We start from the raw sequence: 23,655 nt of genomic DNA on the forward strand, positions 1-23,655 counted from the left end.
ACTTTTCTCCAAAAAATAATTGCCTAAAGCTGGGCTCCTAAATCCATGTTTTAAACACCTAAATAAGCTATCTGAATTCTAAAAGTGCTGAAATTTTAACTCTCCCACAGACTTTTATGAGAGCTGCTAGGTGCTCAGCACTTTTAACATGGATTTTGTTATCAAATATTATCAATTACAAATATTGAAAAACTGATATCTTGAGAATCCAAAATTAAGTTAACCCTCTTTGACTTGAACAAACTCTGATAAATTATTCTGTCTCTAGAATATTAAAATAATATTTTAACTTAACATCTGGTGTGAAGAACAACTCAAACTTATCTGAAAACACCTGAAACTGTGCTTTATTTCACTGAATATTTAACATTTTAGACTCAATTAAAAAAAAAAAAAAAAAAAAAAAAAGACGGACAACCAAGGCAACCAGAAGAAGCATCTGCAGTTATTTAGGTTATATCTTACTGTACAGAATCCCAAATTACAGCAATAGGTTTCAGTAGTAAACAACACAGCTCAGCTTCAAGGACAACTGATACTGTATGCACAGTCCAAACAAACAGGAAGGACAAATCAACGTGAAAGACACCCAGACACGCAATGTATTTCCTGAACTCAAAGATACAGGAACAGAATTCAGATTCATTTTGGCAGAATGAAGTTTTATTTACATTTGTTCTTTCCAAGAGCATACAGTCAAACACTATTGACCTTTTAAGAAGAACTACTACACTAGTTTAAAAAAATGTTTGTAAAAAGGTTTAAGAGTTTAGAAATAAAATAATGTACTATCGATATTCAGATCAAAAATTATAAACATGAAGGCCTTGTTTATATTTAAGTTTTTAACTATACCAGTAAACAATACTTAAAGCTACAAAAACCCCAATGTAGAGGAGTTTTACTGATATAGCTTATTCTGGTTTGTCAAAGTAAAATAAACTATGACGGTATAATGTGCCTTATACCAGTATAACTGTGTCTAGGATAGGGCTTTTACCAGCATAATTTTGCCAGTGTAAGAGCAAAAAATTACACCCCTTAGAGCCACAGTTATGCCAGTAAAACTTAAGGTCTGGTCTACACTAAAATATTAGATCAACCTAACTACACTGCTCAGGGCCATGAAAGATTTCACACCCTGCATGACAGTTGGGTCGATCTAACCTCCACCACAGATGCAGCTAGGCTGATGGAAAAATTCTTCCATTGACCTAGCTACTGCCTCTTGGAGAGGTAGATTACCTACATCAATAGAAAGCCCTCTTCCATCAATCTAGGAAGTATCCACCCCACAGCGGCACAACTGCAGTACCATAGCCGAACTGCCGTAGTGCAGAGCAGGCCAAAAGGTGGGATTGTCAAAAGCGCTCAATGATGGCCTAACTTTACCACTGGAGTGTTACCTCTAAGGCTAATGTGAGTAGTTAGGCCAAAACTGAGCACTTTTCAAAATCCTATCTTAGCGATGCAATTCACCATTAGTGAATTCAACTTCACTGCAGTCAATGAAGTTCTATCCAGTTTGTGCACATAGGAAACTTATGCCTCAGTCTTATACTTAAAGAATACCAACAGTGAAAAAGTTTGATCTTCATTCCCCTCCTTTTTGTAAGCTACATGATCAAAACATAACATTTTAATAGTCATTAATATACACTGTTAACTGAACAGATGCTCAATACCAAGCAATATTATGTATTAGAAATAACATCAACTCCCTGACCTTTGTGTACACTGGGGACATGCTCTTATCTCAGCCACCAGTGTAGCTGCACCAGTGGAGACTCTGAGAATAAAGCAAAGTTTCAGATAGGGAATAAGTTGCAACTGTTCAAATTGTGACTTATCTTGTCTATGCTAGTGGTTTGCACAAGTGCAGCTACATGGGCTACAGCACACCGATGGCTACAATTATGGCAAGTCTCCACTATAAACAAGGCCTGAAAATTCTTTACAAAAGTGACTTCCAACCTGTGATCCACTAGTGGTCTGCAATGAGCTAGCAAATCTCATGGTGCTGGCTCATAATCATGTTTATATCTAAAAGCAAGATGTAAACATGTATTTTAACTATTTCTATATAAACTATTTTAGTAGTTGCGACACAGTGTTGTGATCACAAATAGTAGTGAAAAAGGTCTGCAAATGCGGGAGAACATGGGCAACAAGAGTCTTTACTAAGATTGAGAAACATTGGTTAGGAGGACTACAGGCAGGTTTTATACATCTGTTCAATATAGTTACATTTAGCAGATGGCATAAATTTAGTAATATAAAAGCATTTATTCAGCATCTGCTAAAATTGATACTGTATCTTTAAGAATCATCAATCTGAATACCTCAACCTTTTATGGAACGAGGCAAGCACAGTACAAATTAAGTAGACTGATATTTGACTGTGTCACAACTGCCAGCACAAGCCTAGATAGCATCACCATCACCAGTTCTAACTAAACTGAAGTTCAGCTTCTTTTTAACCGTTTCATTATGATGCCTAAAATCCATGCATCAGACAACGTAGTGGGGAAGTGACCCCATGTAGGGCAGAATTTAATAAAAATTGAAAATTATGAACACAGTAATTCAATGCATCTTAATAAGGATATAGAAAACATCTATTTAATGTTTCTGCAATAAAAGTGGTTAACACTGAAAGAGTTCAGATCACACTGTGTCCTTTGACTATTCTTATAAAAGCAAACAAGTGAGATTTAAACACTAGTTTATTACTGGACAAAACAAAATTCTTTGTCTTTCATAAAGCAGTTCAGCAGCCAGTTCAATTGTAGGTACTGTATTTAAGTACGTCTATAATTCTGCTTTGAAGTTATGAACACCAAGAACAAAAACATCAGCACAAATTATTATAAATATGGTTGAACTTCAGATACATTTTTCTACTCTGCTACCTATGATTGTTTAAGTTAATGGAAATTTTATTAGCTTTCTATATGCTATGAGTAAAAAGAAAAAACAAACAAACTTTGTTTAGATCTGAAAACAAGCTGCTTTATATTAGAGGACTTCCTCTAAAAGTTTCAGCAAGCTATACATATACACACACACACTTGCAAACTTATTAGACATATTGAATTATATTTGAAGTATATGCAAGTTTGTTGTGCTTGGCAGGATACGCACTCTAACATATTGTGGCAATGCTGTTCAAACAGATTAATACAACACTCATATTCCTAACCCAAATCATGAAATTGATTATTTTACAGGTGTCTACTTCAGAATGGGGTTTTTAAAAGATATTTCCACTGCAGAGCACCAGCTGTCTCAAGCTGGCAACTCTAAACTCTCTCTTTAATGAGTCAAGCTGTAGTTTGGTATAGAAGTGGCATCCTTTCCATCATCCCACCCAAACAAGCAACAAGAAAATTATACAAACCCTGCTGTTTAAGCCCAGTCAGCAAGCCCATTCAATGAGATAGGACTTTAGAAGATGATAGCAGGATTTCCCATAAAAGAAATGCATTATTGGATGCAATCCCAGCAAACTTCAAAAGCATATTAAATCAATAGTGGCACTAAGTCCAGTATTGTAACTATCAGGCCCCATTTGTAAGTAGAGGTATATGGCTTGTTAAGCCAATAGGAAATCCACTCACCGCCAAAATGACAAAAACCAGGAGATCTATGCAAAAATCCCAGACTGAATTTTTTGCTATTATCACAGCTACACTAAAATTAATCTGCTTTTTGACACAAATGCAGCTGTTCAAAGTTGAGCGATCAAAATTATGACAAAATAAGACCTAGTTTAGAATAAATGCATTCTAAATAAAAGAGCATGACAGCCCTATGCAGGGAACAACAAGTATTGTAACTACTCTTTCCTGCAGCTTACCTTATTTTGTTAATCTACTAGCCCAAATTACAAGCCCAAGTCAAGACAAAGTACTAAAGTTAAAGACGACCTAAAGAAGGTGTAAAATAGAGAATTATTCTTAAAGTAATCTGCTGCTTACTTGGAATGGCTAGTTTCTAAGGTAGAAGGATTATCTTAAATGTAGATTCCTTGAAACAAAAAAGTAAATGCACAAGCTGCTATATCACCAACTGAGGTTGGAGCCTGATAGCAAGCGACAGTCCTTGCCCCCAAGAATTTACAAACTAACTAGACAAAACCTGACGGAGGCTCAAGAAAAAAAAATTATCTCCATTTTACAGACAGGAACCTGAGGCATAGAGATTAGGTGACTGGCCTAAAGATACACAGGAAGTCTGATGCAAAAATTGAACCCAGATCCCCTCAGTCCAAGACCATTCTTCCTCTTCGCATTTAACATCTCTAAATCAAAGGGCTTCTATGTTCCAGTCATTAAATAACTATGGACATCCCTCAAGAAGTTGCCAATAGGGGAAAACGAAAACCCATATGCAGAGTGGCATTGGCAAGGATGCTAATAAGATGAAAAGGTGAATTTAAAAAAAAAGAGTCAGAGCTGTCCACAAATAGAGTATAAAAAGGCTTGTCCACAAGAACAGTTTGATAAGATCTAAAATTAATCTATATTAAAAACTAAGGGATAAAAGTAGCCCAGATTTAAAAGGAGCCTTGAGCGTTTTAAATTGACAAATGTTAAAAATGCTTTCTGATAGTTTAAAAAGCATTTCTGCTCCCTTGTTGCTGTGCAAGAGTTGTTTTAGTTTCCTCCTTTTTTCCTCATGTAGTCAGTAAAATAATTCTGGCTACTGCAGGCATTTTATATAAACTGGAAAATATTTTGGTTAATTGTCACTTTCAATACACTTGTAACAATAGAAGGAACTTTTTCACAAAAATCACCATGAACATTGTCAGTTTCACTTAATATGTTACATAGATCTATTTACAATACTAGACAAAATTAAAGACAAATATTAAGAAGTTTCCAGTTACATACCATTCTTACCTGTAAGGGTAAGAGAGTATTACTGTTGTTGTCGGTTCGGAAAACATTATCTTCAATCCATGATTTTGGTGTCAGCGATGGAGTAGAGCGAGTAAATTTAGGGGGAGCTATGACATTACCAGAAAAGGGCTTCTTCAAAGGAGAAATTTGGTTCATAGTTCCTGGAATTCCCATGTTTCCAGTTCTACGATGGTCTCTGCCATGCATTCCTCCCCAGGACATATTTCCTGTGCTCCAGCCACTACTCTGATGGTTGCTCCAGGGAGACTGCTTCAGAAGAGGCTAAAAAAAAAAAAAAAAAAAAAAGGAAGAAGATTTGATTAGTTTTTTTTGGGAAACATTCCTAGTTTGCTTGTTACCTCAAAAAACGCTCAGATGGCTTTTGTAAAGAGTACAAAAACTGGGAGTTCCCATTTGCCTATAAACTGACATCCATGGCAAAGGAGAAAACTGAATACAAGTAACCATAAAACAAGACTGCTTTACCAAAATGACTGATTTGCCAAAATGATAAATTAGGATTTTCATTCATTTCTTGGTAGAACATTCCTACAGTTATTTAAATACAATAAAAGCTGCCACACTTTCATTATGTAACTAATCTGTCACATAGGCAGGCCCCTTTGATATGTCTCTGTAGACTAACATTAGATGGTTTCATGAAGGTCACTTTTTTTTTTGTGAGTAAAGGAGAAAGTAGTGAGTTGCAGGATAAAAAAAAAATTCATAGGTCATTCTAAAATATTACATAAAGAGGAAAATGTTTTCAAGTAACAAAGACAAAGACTGATTATCCCACAGACGATCTGGATAACCCAAAATTATTTGTTCAAAGTAACTATCCTGGATGTGTATCTAAAATATAAATGTATTATAATAGCTTTTAAAGGCTACAGCTTGAACTTCTGGTGTAATAAACTAGACCAGATCCTCAGCTGGTGTAAACTGACATAGCTGTGCAGAAGTCAGCGAACCAAAAAAGTGTTTTGCCCCGCCTGAGGAATCTGGCTTTTTGATTATTTCAGAAAGGGATTGTTTTGATATCCAATGGACTTACTGCTATTATACAAAATAAAATTTACATATTCAGACTAACCCCAGAGGAAAAATGAAAATATCTTTTCAGGATGAAAATGGGTAAAACACTATTGCTGCCTTCAATACATAATAATTTTGCTAAAAACCAATGTGTGAACTGAAATGGTTGTCATACTACCAAGAGGTGGACCCACTGAACTGTGGTGATAATAAAGAGCTGTGTTTCTCTAGTTAGCAAAATAAAAGTATTTAAAACTTGACTGTTCTTGGAAAGGATATTTTTTAGACACTCTTTGATGAAATAGAGGGTCTATAAATCCAATTCCAATCTGAAATCCAAATGTAACACCTCTATCTCAAAGATAATGTAATTCTAATGACAAATACTAAAAAAAGGTTAAATATTATAAGTATTGATGGAGCTGTACAGACATAAAAATTAAAAATAATCCTGAAAGTATGTTAAAGCCATTGTGGTCAGATACTCAGACAGATACCCCTGTTCTACATAATTATAGATAATTATGTTGTAAAACTTGAATGCTTTGTGTTGGAATTTTGGGAGAGGCAGGCACTCTATTGAGAAACAAACTTTGGAGATAATGTCAAGTGTTAAAACAGGTCTTTAATCTTGCTAACTATGCTTTCACATCACTGTTTTAGGTTTACTACCTACAACTGACATAGTCATAACTGGATTATGGCCAGGGAAGTGAGAGGTGAAAAGATTTCCTCACAATTTTAATGGTAGAGAGAACTGCTGTCTTATCTCTTAATTGCTTTGGAATTTGTTTAAAAACAGAGCAAACTAAGTGATAAGATACATGTTAAAAACATGTTCACCACAGATGAACATATAAACAATATACATTTTCTCATAACACAATTTTTGAATGCCAATTACCAAAAAAATAAACACTACTTCATAGAATCCCAATCATACCTACTTGGTAAAATGCCACACGGTTTAATACTAGAATTAAGCAGAAATTAAACTATAGGGCCTATATGGTATACTCAGCCATGAAGGGCCTAAAAAACCTTAACAAATGTCACACACTATGTATGATATGTTAACTGGAGAGAGCAGAACAGCTCCATGGAACAAAATATGACACGTTATCTTATTCTCAACATACAGAACCAGGAAGAAAAGCAACCTTTTTAGCCAATAGGAGATGAGGATTCCATGCCACCCATTAAACTAGTAGGTGCTGTAGGCAGGAGAATTGGGACAACCTGAAATACAGTAATGAAGCTGCTGTTTGCCTATATCGCCACATACACAAGTAACTCTAAATAAAAGTTATTCATCTTGGCAGTTCTCAGATGAATCAAAAAGCTCACTTAACACCAAACCTGCCTATACAAGTCAATTTATATGTTCTCAATTTTAAAGTATATTTAAAAAGTCCATTAAAACCAGAATCATCTTAAAACAAACCAAAGACAAGGAAAGCTGTTTGTCTGAAGCAGGGAGGCTAACAGGTCAACAAACATGTTTTCTTGGAGGGAAACCTGTTCCTTTTCACATTGAAATTGTGACCTTTTCACTAGTGGGATCAGATGCAATTACAAACAAAACTAAACAAAAAATTGTTGACAGCTAAGGAAAGGACGCCTGTAGACGGCAGCTATAACAACCCAGTAAGTATCGATCGAAGTCTGGGGGACATAACTGACACTAAGAATCAATGGGCCTGTCATATTACTTAATCCGCTTTTTTCTCACCTGACACCTACAGCAGTAGAAGAGGCAGAGGGTCGGGAAGAAGGGGGCAGTCAACAGAACTCTAACCCGAACCGAATTAATTTACACCTCTTCCCCCCCCCCCCGGGCCACGGGAGCTCTGCGGCACCCCGGCCGGTGGAACGGGGTCCAGATCCCCTCCACCCACCGAGAGAGCTCTGCAGCGCAGGGAGCTGGAGAGAAACGGGGCCGAGGCCCCCCGCTCCGCCAAAGGGCGCTCGCTGCAGTACCGAGACCGAGCCTGGGCTGTGGCAGCCCCGCCCTGCTTCCACCAACCGGCTCTAGCCGTGCTGTCCCTGCTGACGGGTAACTTCAGCCGGGGGGGGGGCTCAAATAAAACCTCCGCTGCTTTCACCGCTCGGGGGGGGAAGGTTCCCGTCCCCCCGCCCCACTCCCAGGGTCCGAGTGGCTTCCCCAGCGCTCTCCCCCATGCGGAGGGGCTCCCCGCTGGCGGCCGCCCCGCAGCTCCCGGGCCCCGCACCTGGTGGTGGTTGTAGGAGTTCCTCTGCTGCAGGAAGGCGGCCGCCGCCGCCGCCGCCTGGTGTTGGTGCTGGAGCTGGGGGCTCACAGGGGATCTCCGGTTCTGCTGCTGCTGCTGCTGCTGAGGTAAATTCATCGGCGGCGGCGGGGCGGCGGCCGAGAAGGGGCTGCTGAAGGGCCCGGCGCAGGGGTTGTGAGGCGACACCGGCGAGAAGCTCTGGAAGAAAGCAGGGTTGATCGAAGACGGGATCCCCGGGTAGAAGCTGGTCTCGGAGTCCGGGCTCGGCGGAGGCATCGCGCTGATCTGGCTCCCGCCGCCGCCGCCGCTGCTGCTGGAGACCGGAGGCTGCTGCGTTTGCGGCGGAGGCGGCGACGAGGTCTGCACCGACCAAGGGGTGCCGAAGCCGGGCAGCGGCGGCGGAGGAGGGGAAGCCGCCGAGGAGGAGCCGCCCCCGCTCTGGTGATGGGGGCTGGGGATCTCCGAGCTCTGCAGGCTGCTGAAGCCGGAGCCGAGCCCTCCGGGCAAGAGGGTCCCGGGGCTGCCCAGCAAGTGGCTGTTCGGGGGGGACTCCATGGGGGGCAACTGGGCTGTAGCCTGCAGGTGAGGAGGAGACGGAGGCGGATTCACACAGGAGGAGACAGCCACCCCCACATTGGGGTCCGCTGCTGCCTGTGCCCCCGGGCAGGAAGGGGGGAGCCGCTCCAAGCCCCCCCTCTCTGCGCCGCCCTTCTGCTCGGCAGGGCTGAGCGGCTGGTAGGGCGGATAGTCTCCTGTCTGCGGCTGCTCCGGGGGGTGAGCGCTGAGGAGCTGGCGCGGCTGCCTGTGCTCCTGGTACTTGTCAGCGGGGTGGCTGAAGTGCTGCTGCTGAAGGGGGTGGCGATGATAGTCGGGGTGGTGATGGTTAGTCAGGGGGTGGCTGCTGCCGAGCTGGGCTGGGCTGCTGAGCTGCTGCTGCTTGAACTCTTTCCTCTTCTGGCTCAGCTGAGGAGCAGGCGGTGGCGGCTGCTGCTTGTTTAAATCCTGGTGGTGGGGGCTGAGACTGGGTTTAAAGTCAGAGGAGGGGTGGCTGAGAGGGGGGTGTCCTGCTGCGGGGCCGCTGCCCAGCCTCTCGCTCCCTGGCTGCTGCTGTGTCACCCCCAGGAGCAGCTCATCCTGCATGTTTTGATGCTACGCAGCAGCCGCCGCCGACAGCAACAGAGAGGGCGGTGGCGACACACCGGACACGCTGCTGAGGGAGGAACCGGTTCGGGTGGGTGAGGAGGGGCAGGACGGAGTGAGGAGCTGCTGCTGCCAGGGAGGAGAAGGACTCGTGTAGGCAGCGCCTCCTATACCAAGCCGTAGATGGGGGCTGCTGCTGCCAGTCGTTGTAGGCAGTGGCTTAAAGATCTGCAAGCCCCCCGTTCAGGAAAGCCCCTTACCCACACCGGCCCCGGGTAGGGGTAAATACCCACCCTTGCAGGGGGAAGGAACAACCCTGCCCCTGACAATCCACTTTATGGGGTAAAAAACCCCTCCTGGGATTAAAAAAAAATCCTCCACCTCCAGCATAAAATCCCTCTTTCCCAATCACAATAATCGCCACTGTGGGGTAAACTTTCCCACATTATATACTCCTCCTCATCGGGTTAAAAGAGCCTCAAACTAAATCCCTATAGTCTAGTCCTTCGTCTCTAACAATCCTGCATATAATAATCAGCAGCACCCCGAACGGTCACCCGCCGTAGTAACCCCTCTCTATAATCCCCGGGACGGAGGGGGGGTCCTAGCTTGAGCACTGAGTGAAGAGAGGCTGTCACCGTCCTCTCTTACATGTCCACCAAATAGGCCTGTTTCTGAGGCTGGGTACAGCTCTTCCCCACCCCCTTATCCTTCTCCCCCGCTCCCAGTACCGGCTCCTAGCCGGCTGCACCACCCTTAAGAACTCCGGAACGTTCGTCACGATTCCGTCACAATCCCCACCTTCTGGCGGGTGGATCTCTTTAATAAATCATAAGTCCCGCCCCCTTATTACTAATTCATGAGCGCACGCTACTAGTCTTCGTTAATCATTAATCGCCGGCTCCACTGAGGGTTCGATACCGTCCTGCCGGCTGCTCTCGCGCTGCTCCAACTGCCAGAGCGCGAGAACGGGCAGGCCCGGGCGGGCGTTACCACTTCAATAAGGGGTAGATAAATGCGATTCCCCCCTCCCCCCCACATTGTAATTCACTGTATTACCTGCCTGCTTCTTTAACCAAGAACATTTATTTGTGTGGTCCGCAGATGTGCACTTGAATACAGCTCCTTAAAGAAAATATTTTGCCGGAGGGGAACAAAACGCGAGATGATTTCCCCCGGCGAGGGTGGGAGAGGCTGAAAAATGGTTTCTTCCACTGCCGTGGATCCTGCCAGGGGCTGTTCCTCCGGAGCTGGAAGGAGAGAGCTATCGTCACTGCTCTCGCCTCCCAGACCCCTCCTACCAAGCTTATTTGCATTGACGCAGCCGCCCGCCGCAGGAGGGGCAAGGACGCAAGCGCCGCTGGGCGTGGGAAAAATGAAGCCGGTTGGGAGGAGAGAGACGTGGAGGTGGGTGGGGCAACGCTGCGGGGAGGGAGCCCAGCCTGGGGAGCGTGACGCTCTGCTCGCCCCGGGTCTTGTGGGCCTTGTGCAAAGCCTCGCTACAGCTGCCAGTGCCCTAGGGTACCCCTTCCCCTCAGTCCTTGCTTTCGGGCAGCCTGTCCCTGCACCCGTCTAGCCTCTGGTGGCCACCGCCCGCTCAGCCTTATCAGCGCGTGAGCTTCCTGGGCTGGCTCCTTGCAGGCGGGTGCTGGGCCCCTGGGGCGTGCTCAGAATGAGCCCGGTTAGCCTGCGGTGGCTTTAAAGCAATGGTGAGCAGGAGATTGGGAGGCCACCAGAAGCTAGGGTGACCAGAGAGCAAGTGTGAAAAATTGGGGTGGGGGGGGGTAATAGGCACCTATGTAAGAAAAAGTCTCAGATGGCGGGACTGTCCCTGTAAAATCAGGACATCTGGTCACGCTACCAGAAGCTTTTGGCTGTGACCCCGATTCCTCCTTGTAATGATCTAGGGGTTCATTAAATAACAAATCAGTGAATGAGAAGAGACTAAAACTTTAATCAAAATAACCAGAGAGCATCTCTGGTGAACTGCTGCCCACAGTCATGCAGTGTTCCCAATGCCTGCCTCCCCCACTCCCCAAATTCCTATGTTCATAATACTGCCCCTTATGAGGGAGTGTCTGTAAATTACAATCTTCTTCAAACATATCTCTGTCTTCTCTCTTAAAGAAAAAAATGGACTTTTTTTATACATATATTTAAACAGCTAACCGCTATCTAATAGTACATGCATTAAATTTTCAACCCATGTAATACATTGCCATAAACCTAAGGTGTCAACTCTCTAGAGAGGAGAGGTTATCAGCACATCACTCTCCAGTCTTTACCACTCACTTTCCTCAAATGCCCCGTCTCCAGGCAGGTTAGCAAGTCTCTGAGTCTTTCAAGATGTTTAAATCTCCAGCTCTGATCTCAGAAACAGCCTTTCCTTAGAGTCTGAGTTCTCATGTGCCTTGACGGGAAATGCTAGACTCCATATCTACTGTCAATGTGTAGAACCTTTTTGGGATTATTTGTAGATCCCTTTGATTACATCTAAATGTGTCCCCCTGGTCTGTCTGGACTACATAAAACCTTGGATGCAGCTGTTCTTTAATGGTACCCTGTGTCCCAAAGTATTGGAGATGTGATTCCTCAGGCACACGCTTATCACCTGGGTTAAGAGAGAGGAGTTCATGGGCCCTTTTGTCAAAATAATATTTCTGCTTCTGCTTCTGATTTTCTTTAGTCTTTCATGGTTATGAGATTTCAGTAAGTATCAGTAAATGGTAATTAGGTCTGATCCTTCTTCCCATTAAGAGCTGAGATGGAGAAAAGCCAATCTCCAGGGGTGTATTTCAGTAACACTTTATACAAATCACCCCTACTGTCAAAAGTCTTTTTCATAAGGTTCTTTACTGTCTGTTTAGTCCTTTCCACAAGTCCATTTGATTTGGGGGTAATTTGGACTGGAAGTTTTGTAATGAAAATCCCAAACTATGGAAAATTATCTAAAATCTGTACTGGAAAATTGCAGCCCATTATTGCTAAAGACTTCATCTGGAATTCCTATGTCTGAAGAAGATTCCCTTCATGCCAGCTGTTACTGACTTTCTATTAGTACTGTGCAGTGTGCAAATTTCTGGATACAGAGAATAATAAGGTGTGACTATTAAATAATGCTTTGATTGCAAGGTAAATAAGTCAGTGTTGACCTTCTAAGGCCTTTGTGGAACTGGATGATGTCTCCGTGGCTCTGTCTATTGGCATGGCATGTATTTCAAACATGAAAAGCAGTTTCTTACCACATTAGCAGTGTTGTGATTGATCTGCGGCCAATTCAGCACCTCTCATGCTCGTTGTTTGTACTTCTCAATTCTTAAATGACCCTCGTGGATCTTCTGTAGCATTTCTTTCCGGAGGCTCATTGGAATTACAACCTTACAGCCCTTGAAAATCACCCCATCTATCACCGTAAGTTCATGTCTGCAGTTCCAATAGTCTCTCATACTTGGACAGCAACTCCTTATTTCTTCAGGCCACCCTTTAATTATCACTTCTTTAAGGATTCCCAAGGATTCATCTTTCTTTGTTTCTTCTCTTACTTGTTGCAGTTTCCTGTAACTATGGGAATTGACTTTACAATCAAATCTACATAGGCTTGTATCTCTGTCTCTAAAGTCTTCTCTGATGTCGTGGGAGCCACTGCTCTGGAAAGTGCATCTTCAGTGATCATGAATTTACAAGGCGTGTTGGTCACAACCAAATCATACTTTTGCACCTTCATCATCATCATCCTTAAGATGTAGTCATTTAGCCGTTTGCTAACTAGCACTATCAGGGGCTTGTGGTCCGTTTCAATTTCCAGTGTCCGGCCATAAATAATATACTGATTGAATCTCTCCCAGGTAAACAATATTCCTAAAAGCTCCTTCTCAATCTGGTTTCTGCCTCAATCAGTGATTTGGATGTATATGCCACTGGTTGCCAACAATCCTCACATTTCTGTAAAATCACTGCACCTAACCCAGACTCTGAAGCATCTGCTGAAATTTTAATAGGTCTTCCTGATGCATAGAACTTCAGCATTGGTTCTTGTATCAGTTTAAACCTTCCCATGTTTAAACCATGATTCCTCCTGTTCTGAACCCCAATACCATTTATTTTTATCCCCCCCCCCTTTTTAAGCTAGTCAAGCTACTATTGTGCTCACCAAATACATGCAAAAGCTCCTGTGCCTGGTGCTCCACATGATTCTCTCAAGCCCCCCTTTATCTCTGCTTTCAGTTGCAAATATAGGCGTTACCTTCAAAATCACTGCCGTTTCCTCCTCATACAGCACTTCTGACACCATGTAATGATCTTGGGGTTCATTAAATAACAAACCATTGAATGAGAAAGGAATAAAACTTTAATAAAACAAACTAGAGAGCATCTCTGGTGAACTGCTGACCACAATGTGGTGTTCTCAATCCCTGCCTCCAGGACACATCTCCAAATTCCTATGTTCTGTGACAGGGCAAGGCCAGATGGCTATAGAAAAGTAGTGGGAGATAGATATATTAGCTCCAGGCTAAACAAATCCCTGATACCAGGATAAGTGAAATGGAAGCTGCTCCAGGTCAATTAAGATACCTGGAGCCAATTAAGAACTTTCCAGAAGGCAGGGAGAAGGCTAGGTTGATTGGGACACCTGAAGCCAATCAGGGGCTGGCTGAAACTAGTTAAAAGCCTCCCAGCCAGTCAGGTGGGTGTGCATGTCAGGAGCTGTGGAAGGAAGTTGTGCTGTTGGAGAGGCTGAGTAGTACACACCATATCAGGCACAAGGAAGGAGGTCCTGAGGTAAGGGTGAAGTGGAGCTTGAGGAAGCGAGGGCTGCTGTGGGGGAAGTAGCTGAGGGAATTGTACATGTCGTGTTTCTAAAAGGTCAGCTACCATAGCTGATACTGTTAGGGTCCCTGGGCTGGAGCCTGGAGTAGAGGGTGGGCCTGGGCTCTCCTTCCCCCCTCCCCCCCGCCCACCTTTGTCCCCTGATTAATCACTGAGACTGGGAGACAACAGAGACTGTGCAAGGAAGGATAACTTCTCTTCACCTCCCTTGCTGGCTTATGATGAAAATGGCTCAGTAGACTGTGACTCTTGTCCCTAGAGAAAGAAGGGTTACATGGAGGGTCACAGTGAGCCTCTGAGCTAGTGAAATCTGCCAGGAAATGTGGGACCCACGGAGGCAAGGACAGAGCTTTATCACAGTTCATAATACTATCCCTTATGAGGAAGCATATCTAAATTATAACTTTCTACAAACATATCTCTACACTCTTGGAGTGGTGAGAATTCAAAATGGGACCCATCTACTCAGCTTAAATGCGCTGTGACTGTAGGACAGGGAAGATTGCACAGGCCCCTAGGAGAGGTAAGGGCAGGCATCTTCCCGGGTGGGTGCAGGCATTGCACACTCCTCTCTCCATGCCCCAAAACAGGAAACTAGTTGGGGACTTGTGACCTAGACAGCTCATGTTAGAGTTCAGGTTGAACCTGTGATACAGCCTAAGAAGTGGGCTGGGGGTGGCTTATGCACAATGGAGGTTGCAGGGCATGTAATCCAGTTGTGGGATATGTGCTGGATAGTGAGATCTTAAAACACACTGGTCCCTCTTGTCCCTGACTGGGATTGGCTGTGACAATAGTGTTAAATGTAAACCCATAAATAATTGAACTATTATATATATAGTCTTTAATGTTGGACAGTGATAGTCCCAGGGTCCCGTTTACACCTTTGACTCTTTGGACCTGTTCATTCCATCTAAATTAATACAACATATCCCATCTGTAAAATGGGGAGAGGGTAAGAAAGAATGACCATTGCTTGCCTCCTAGGCTACGAAGCCCTGCTCAGTAGTGAGGGTTGTGAAGGTTGTGAAGGCCTGTGCTGAGATGGGAACTGCCTCAGAACAGTTTGTTTTTGTCTTTTAAGTTCTTTGAGTCAGGAACTCTCTTTGTCTCTCTCTCTCTTTTTCCAGTAGTTGGCACTACTGGAAATTTTAATTAATAATACAACTGGTATAAATAAAATGTAGACACTGTGTGTAGATTTTAGTGTACATGCAGAATTACATCCGTGCTTCCTCATTATGTGTACTAGAATTGAAATACTGCAGTAGTACTGCATATAAATAAGACAATAACTCGCCAACAGTTGTCATACACAGTTTTATCCCTCTCATTAGTTACTTGGGAAATCACACTTAAAATTTTAAATATGGGTGGCACATAAAATGGTAACTGATTGATTTTGCTTGCACTTCTGTGCAAAAAGGTTACTTTTACAGCAAATTCTTGCATTGGTAAAAGCAGACATAGCTAATCAGTGGTAGCTGACTAGTAGTTTTGGTATTGTAGGGTGCTGTCATGTGCAGGCCACCTCCCAGGACAGTCACCCCAACCTCTGTATGTTCTCTGTCAGTCCCATGAAGCATACACACTCCACACAGGTGGAATTAAGGTTCCCTTTCTTTGGGGCTGCTTAGTGAAACACAACAAAAACGTATTCCATTTTTCACCAGGTGCACCCTTAGAATAGGGTTTTTTCCACAGTCCTTCCCAAGTACTGTTGTGTCAGGGCTTCACCATTCCATTTTACCCTTTCCCCAGGGCTTGACAGCTACCTTCAGATGCCAATTGTCTCACCTCGGGCTCACCCACCAGTACCTTCCTGGGCTCTTATCCCAGCTTTCTTTGGGTAGGGAGTTCTGCCAGTCCCACACCAGCTGAAACACCTCTATGGAAAGACCAACCTCAGTCTTTCCCATGCTCTAGTCTTCTTAGAGGAAGCACCACCTCCATACTACTGGCATGTGACCCTGGGTCATCTTACTTATCCACCACCCCAAATCTTGAAATGGGGTGCTGTATCACAGAATATCAGGGTTGGAAGGGACCTAAGGAGATCATCTAGTCCAACCCCCTGCTCAAAGCAGGACCAATCCCCAATTTTTGCCCCGGATCCCAAATGGCCCCCTCAAGGATTGAACTCACAACCCTGGGTTTAGCAAGGCCAATGCTCAAACCACTGAGCTATCCCTCCGCCCCATAAGGCATGCACACCTTATGAGCAGCACACTATTATATCTGGTTACAAACATTTCTGAATCAATACTGTTTGGTAGTTTTGCTTCCCTTTAATCTGAAAATTAACTTGTGTGTGTTTTTAAATAAATAAAAATGGGTTTTGGCTATCAGCAAAAGGCTGGCTGGGACTGTAGGTCATTGATATACAATGTTGGTGTAGAACAGAGGAAAACAAGGATTTTGCTTTTCACAGTAAAACATGAGCCATAATGTTATGCTGGCATATATTTTACTTAGTATTTTTATTGCACTTTTTCAAAGCACTGTACAAATATTAATTAATCCTCACATCCTTCTGAGGTAGATAGGACTGGCCTATCTTAATTTTAATGCTTGGCCTACTAATTCAGTGCCTTTCCTCTCTTTTTCATATCTTTCATATTTTTTTTTAAAGTCTATTAAAGATCTAGACCTTGAGAAATTGGGAAGTAAACCTTCCTCTGTTGGTCAGATTAATTCAGATTCAGAATAGGTAGAACACAAATTTAAATTTGGTTAGAACTACCACAAATAGATATATATTATGCATGGTAAAATAGAGAATAGAGCAGTTTGTATGTAATTAAAAAAAATAAATCTGAATCCAGATCCCAGTCTTGCAGTTTACAATACGTGGGCAGACCCCTGTGCCCTCTCCCATGAGGCCTACTCATGTCAGTGGGGGGGCTACCTGTATGTTGTAAATTGCATGATTGGGATCCTTGGTACCACAGGGCAAGTCAGTAGTCTTACTCTGTTTTCATCTTTTAACAATGCAGCTTGATCAGCCCATTACATTAATATTTTCTTGTATGCTTCTGGCTCCCCCCGTCCCCCTTTGTTTGTTTGTGTTTTTTGGTAGAGAAGATGATTAGAATTTCTCCCAAAAGCATCACACACAATGCTGCCAAAGTAAACCTCTCCATGAAAGAAAGTAAAAATGCATGCCTGGGATACAAAATTCTGTGCCTTACAAAAAGCTCTTTATGAGGACCAGAATGAAGGGGGTCCTATTTCCCTTAAAATTTATTGATTTATTCCTTCAGTTTGCCTCTCCTGGTGTGATAAGTGAGTACAACCACTTATCTGGGATACATGGACATCTTAGTTTTTCAGTTATATAGCACACGTTCTTGATGCTAATTATTATTTAGGGAAAAGGCAGATTTAGAGTTAGTGGAGCCTTGTTGGCAGCTGCATTTTTTGGAGGCCCCCTCGGGACCCAGCCAAGAAAAAGAACATTCTCTCTATCACCCCCCTGTTTTTCATTTTTTTTCTTCATCTTCCTCCACCTGTATAATAAGTAATGGGCAGTAAATGAAAATAAAGTGAGGTAACTTGAATGGGGCTGGGAGTGGGTGCGCGGTGCATGCTCTGGGTAGGGGGGTGGCACATACCTCGGGCGCCGTGGTGCATACCCCCATCCGGCAGCAGCTCCTAGGCGGGGGGGTCAGGAGGGTCTCTGCGCGTCACTGCCCACAGGCGCCGCCCCTGCAGCTCCCATTGGCCACAGTTCCTGGACAATCAAAGCTGCAGAGTTGGTGCTCAGGGCCGGGGTGATGCATGGAGACACCCCCGCCCCCCCCCCCCCCCGGGGCTGCAGGGACATGCCAGCCACTTCTGGGAGCAAAGCGGCATGGAGGGAGGGAGGCAGGTAGAGTGGGCAGGGAGCCACCTTAGCCCTGCTGTGCTGTTGCTGGCACATCTCTGTGCACCCCTTGGAGGGAGGGGGGCAGCGGGTTTCTGTGTGCTGCCTGGGGCGGGAGCAGCACGCAGAGCCATCTCCCCCCACCTGCCAAGGGCACGCAGAGACATGCCAGCCGCTTCCAGGGGGGGCGTGGGGCCACTGGCCACGGCATGCAGGCAGCCTGCCTGCCTGAGCCCTGCTGCTCCACCGGCTGGGACTCAGGGGCAGGTTGTCAGATATTTGTCCTGCATTTTGGGGGGGCCCCCCCCTGTTGTTTGAGGGCCATGTGCTACCAAACGGTTTGTTTTATGGTTAATCCGCTCCTGGGAAAAGATCAAGTTTGGTGTCAAACCTTATTTAGCCTATGATTTTTTTTTATTTTATTTTTTGAAGTTGGATAGAGCTTTTGCTTGGGAAACTTAAAGGAATTGCTATTGTCTCTAAAATGTTCTGCGTGTGGTTGGGAAGAACAACAAAGACTTTGTCACAGCTAGATACTCTGAATGTTCAGCTGAAAAATTCATAAAACCTGTCTGGTGGAATGCATTACTGCCAGCAGTATATCTCTCTGCTCTTATCTATGAGCATTGATAATTTTTAGCTGAGATTAAACATTCAGAGGAACAGGAGGCTGACAGATTTGCAGCATAGATTGTTTAAAGGCGTAAACGGTGACTATCTCATCTGGCTATAACTCTGTAGATGTAATGTAAGTTTAAGGTACTAAAAAAAAGTGATAGAATAACTCCAGGTAAGGGAGTTTCATCAATTTAAATTTTCACAATTGCAGGAAATTATGTGGTGGGTCAGACAATTATTTAATGACACTGAAATTCAAAAAGTTGAAGCTTTATAACTGTTAAAACACAAGTTTTCACCACCATATGTCCAAATATACAAAGTAAATATCTTTAAATCAAACTCTAAGTTCTCAAGCAGCACTTTTCTTTCTTTCCCTATCTACTAATTCCCTAATACATTTCAGTTATTATTGAGGAAAATCCTTTTGTTGGTTTGTGTATGTATGGTGAAATTGACATTTACCAACTTTCATCGAAGACTAAACAAAAGCATTGGTGAAGCAAATATATTGTAAGCTCTTTGAGGAAGAGACTGTGCCTGCCTTTGTGTTTGTATAGTGACTACCACAATGTGCCCCAATTCTGAGTGGGAACTCTGGCAACAGTGTAATATATTTCGTGACAATATAGAGTGTCTGAGAAGATGGCATTCTAAATTATAGACACTGTCAACTTCTGCTTACTCCTCGTAGCACTTAAAGTTTGTGAATGTGTGTTTAAAATTGCCTGACTGTTATCCCTTACAATACCATTGGTTATTTCGCTCACATGACTGATATTTAAAATAGGGCTATTGTCATAAGAGGGAAAAAAGATCCTGTTAGGCTTCACCACTGATTTCCAACATCAATTCTTGCTCCACAAACCTACCAACGTGGCAACCTGTGCTTTGCAAGCTCTGGCTAACAACAGTTTGTCTCCTGCCCCACATTTGTCCAAACACAATATTTTCCCATCTTACTTTCTATGTATAACTCGTAAACATCTGCCAGTATTTACTATTAGTATGGAGGTGTTGGTTGCGATGCCATAATTAAGTTTTGAATTCCATTGTGAAGATATAGCGCATCTCTGATTGTTTGAGTATTGTGGTGAGGCTGGCTCTATGGAACCCTAAGGTTTAATTTCAGCTGAAACTCTCCATAGGTCTCCAGGAATTCTTCAATGACTCTAATTCAAATGGACAATACCAGGAATCTACTGTTGGTAGACTCACTGAAAGCCCTTCTGGGGAAATGTGTAAACCAGTTTGACCAAGTGCAGGAGCTCTGCTGGGAAACTCAGATCTTGGTGAAGGAACTCTTGAACAAAGGAACCTTGAAATGGAAAAAAGAATGCCTGTGAACTGAGGAGACACACACTGATTGGAGGGCCAGACCATCAAAGGGGCAGAAGCTGTAGGGGTAAAGCCTGTCTTGTTCAACCCCAGTGCTGGGACTGCCTGGGTAATGTGGAGCCTACTTAAACTGGCGTGGAAAGGCTAAGTTAAGGTAGGAGAGTATGCATGTAGGTCTTTTGTTGTTTTAACCCTTCTCCTCTCTGTTTATGTTCCTGTGGATAAATAAATAATACTTTGTTTGAAGAGGCTGTTCTGAGTCACTGCAACTTCACACTGGTCACAAGCTCCTGAAGAAAAGTCTATGCAGGATTTTAATGCAGTTGGGCCTGCATGGTTAGTAAATGGGGTGCTGTAGCCTAGTCAGTCCAGTCTAAGAGTGGGACAAATCACAGGATTCCATTATGAGAGGAGTGCAGGTATAGGTCTGTCACTTGGAAAGGGTGCTCACAGAGATATTGAGAGAGGGGCAAAAGTACAGCTTCACCCTCAGAACTGTAACATCTGTTTTGCATTTAAAGCAGGGATTCATATCCTCTTTGTTATGGATAAATGACAGCACAGTCTCCCCATAGCTACAGCATTTACTCTCTAGGTATAGAATTAATTTTCTGAAGATTTACAAATAAATCCATTGATTAGTTTGAGTTAAAATTAATTTTAAAATGAGTCCTTTATTTTATTTCATTTTTAAGATAATTTAGAAGAAAAGACAGACTAAATTTCTTATTCTTCAAACTTTTCACATAGTTAAATTTCCTCAAATATATATTTCAATTAATTTTATGTTGAAATTAAGCTGCATTATTAATGATTTTGTATCTAATTGTTATATAGGCTACCACTAGGGTCAGGACAACAGCTCAGGTAACTCAAATAACACCATTGTGACATCAGAGATAACTGAACCAGTCACCTCTATAGGTAATTTTCATGGAACAATTCTATTGGTTATAATGACTCAGTGATATGAGGGAGACTAGACATACGTTAAGAAATCTCACGGATAGATTATTTGACTCAACTGCCATTGCTCTTGGATTCCATGGCTGCATACTGGCTTGGGCACCAGAGTTTGAAAAGGCTCCCTATTGTGTCAGCTCCACTGTGTATTTAGGCATCACTGCTGGGAGAATTGAAGCAGAAGCACAGGGCTTCCTTAAAATGCAGAGATGTTGGGACTTCATGCTCTCTCCAGCACTCCTTTCACATAATACAATCTCCATGACACAGATCTCTAAACCAATAGTCAATTGCAAATTAAGGGCCAGTTTCAGCAGTGCACTGTGGCTGCTTTTGTGCTGCTCTGATGATGCAAATTGGCTGAAAACCCAGTTTAACTGGTCAGTGCTCTCCATCTGCTTTAAGCAACTGCCTTTAAAATATTTTAAATGATGTGTTCATTATTAGATATCTTTAAATTATAAGAAATATTGATTAGTGTATTCTTTTTTGGGTTTCTTGTTGTGTGTTCATGTACAAATTTTTTAACCAACAAAAAAACAATACAGAGATGTTGTAGATGCCACAAAAGCAAGCATTGCAAACCCAGGAAATTCAGAGCTAAGATTACTCTTTAAAGAAATCCAAACAAGTGAAGGTAAGACATGCCAAGTTAAACATCAAAACAACCTTATTCTGTCCTGTAGCGTCAGAATGAGAGAGATACCAATGCAAAAAACCTGTTTTAAAAAAATCATTTTAATCTGTGACTACAAATACTAAAATGACTACGTCATAATCGCATGGTGACTGCATGTTGTCACTACAAAGCAGAGTTAAGGTTGCTTGAATGCCATAACTGTTTATTTCCATACATTAACATGTTTGGGTTTTAAGTGAAAATTTAACTCTGAATATAGGTTTCCGAGTAGGGTCACACATTCAAATTGAAAAGCTGCAAGGTGACAGACTTGCATGGAAAGCACAAGGGCCACTTTAATAATCTCATTCTCCCTTTCATTGTGGATTTGAGACCCGAACATCTATTTCCATCCTACCCAATGACATACATGACAGAGTACCTATTCTACAGTTTTTCTGTTACATACACACACAGGATAAAGGGAAGATGACTTAAAACTTGAAAATTTCTCAATACATTTGAAAAAATTTCTTGAGTAATTGTGATAGTTATTATGGATGTCATTGTACATCAAGTGGATCGTGTGTAATTTGGCAGGACATCAGGCAAAGTTACTAGTTTGCATAACTTTCATTCTGAATTTCCAGATTTTTAAACAATTGCTTTTTGTGACTGCTTTACCATAATTTAGTATGTTGTAGCTATAGAGGAGAAAAACCCTACCAACATTTGAAGGCTAAGAAATAATTGCTCTCTCTTTACCACTTTAAAAGACTTGTCTACATGGGGATTTTTACCATCAGAACTATACCAGTATAATTATGTTGCTATAGTTTGACTGGTATAACTCCCCATGTGGACACTAATATTCCAGTGTACGAGGGGGCCCTTTTCCAGTTTAACTTATGTCATATATTACACTGGAATAAGATTGTCCACATGCGGAGTTATATCAGTATAACTATAGCAACATAATTATAGTGGTATAGTTTTTATGTAAATTTCTCTGTGTTGACAAGCCCTTTCCCTTTGTCTGGCAATTTATTTTGGCTCTCCATATTTCAGTTCATTCATGTGGTGGACTAAAACAGAGTGGATCAAGGCAATGAAAACAGTGAGAATTCAGTGTATATCAAGTAGGCTGTCTGGTGTCAGGAAACCAGACAGTAATAAACATATCTGTTTCATGAAAATATTCACTTTAAATTACATTGTCCTTGTTCTACAACGTTTGCATTTCTGTTGGGTTTAATAAAAGGGTAATAAATAAAGTTTGTTCTCTTTGAGGATCATAAACTAATATACCAAATAGCTAAAAATTGGTAGAACATTATCTCTCATAAAATGCAACTGGGTTTTCCAGCAAATATGACACTAGGGAATGATTTGAAAACTTTTTAGTCTCCACAGCAGGTCATTTGTAGCCTAGTACCATAGCACATCAACTATGTAATTTGTCCATCTCCTGTATCACAGTTAGGGTTCCTTAAATATGTGGGCCACAGGACAGTTGTCAAAAGTACAACAATAGCCAACTTACATGAAAATAGTATTCACGAAGTCTTTAATATAAGACTCTGTTAGATGATAAAGGTAAATCTTAAGCAATGTTTTCCAAAATGTGCTTAGAGTGAACTATAAACATGCCTCACTTTTATAGATCTTTAAGGCTAGAAAGGACCATTATGACCATAACTCATGCCATAGAATATTATCCAGTAACTTCTGAATCAAGGCCATAACTCCTAGTTGAACTAGACCATATCTTCTAGAAAGCCAGCCAGTCTTGATTTAAATACTTCAGGTAATGGAGAATCAGTACATCCATAGCAAAAGTTAATTATCCTCACTGTCAAAAAATTGCACCTTATTTCTTATCTGAATTTGTCTATGTTCAGTTTCAAGCCATTGGATCTTGTTATGCCTCTGCCTTCTAGATTAAAGAGCTCTTTATGATCAGAAATCTTCTCTTCAAGTATGTACTTGCAGATAAAATGACCACGATGCACTTTGTATTCTGTGTTGTAATTGAAATCAATATATTTGAAAATGTAGAAAACATCCAAAAATATTTAAATAAATGGTATT

General features: G+C 42.4%; 1 protein-coding gene across 5 annotated transcripts in view; it reads right to left on the minus strand.

Moving 5' to 3' along the window:
• The window catches only part of CPEB2 (cytoplasmic polyadenylation element binding protein 2), an 82,042-nt gene extending 71,520 nt beyond the window's left edge, over positions 1-10,522 (minus strand). For 2 of the 5 annotated variants that reach the window (XM_074951667.1, XM_074951664.1), the window contains exons 1-2: positions 8,177-10,057; positions 4,908-5,189 (exon numbers count right to left, since the gene is read on the minus strand). In XM_074951667.1, the coding sequence (XP_074807768.1) occupies positions 4,908-5,189; positions 8,177-9,334 (1,440 nt within the window). In that variant the 5' untranslated portion in view covers positions 9,335-10,057. Of the gene's footprint in view, positions 1-4,898; positions 5,190-8,176; positions 10,058-10,393 lie in introns of those variants that run through there. The other 3 variants (XM_074951665.1, XM_074951663.1, XM_074951668.1) reach the window with 2 other exon arrangements.
• Between the last annotated feature and the right edge of the window lie 13,133 nt (positions 10,523-23,655).

Source organism: Natator depressus, chromosome 4 (genome assembly GCF_965152275.1).
Source record: "Natator depressus isolate rNatDep1 chromosome 4, rNatDep2.hap1, whole genome shotgun sequence".
Lineage (NCBI taxonomy): Eukaryota > Metazoa > Chordata > Testudines > Cheloniidae > Natator > Natator depressus.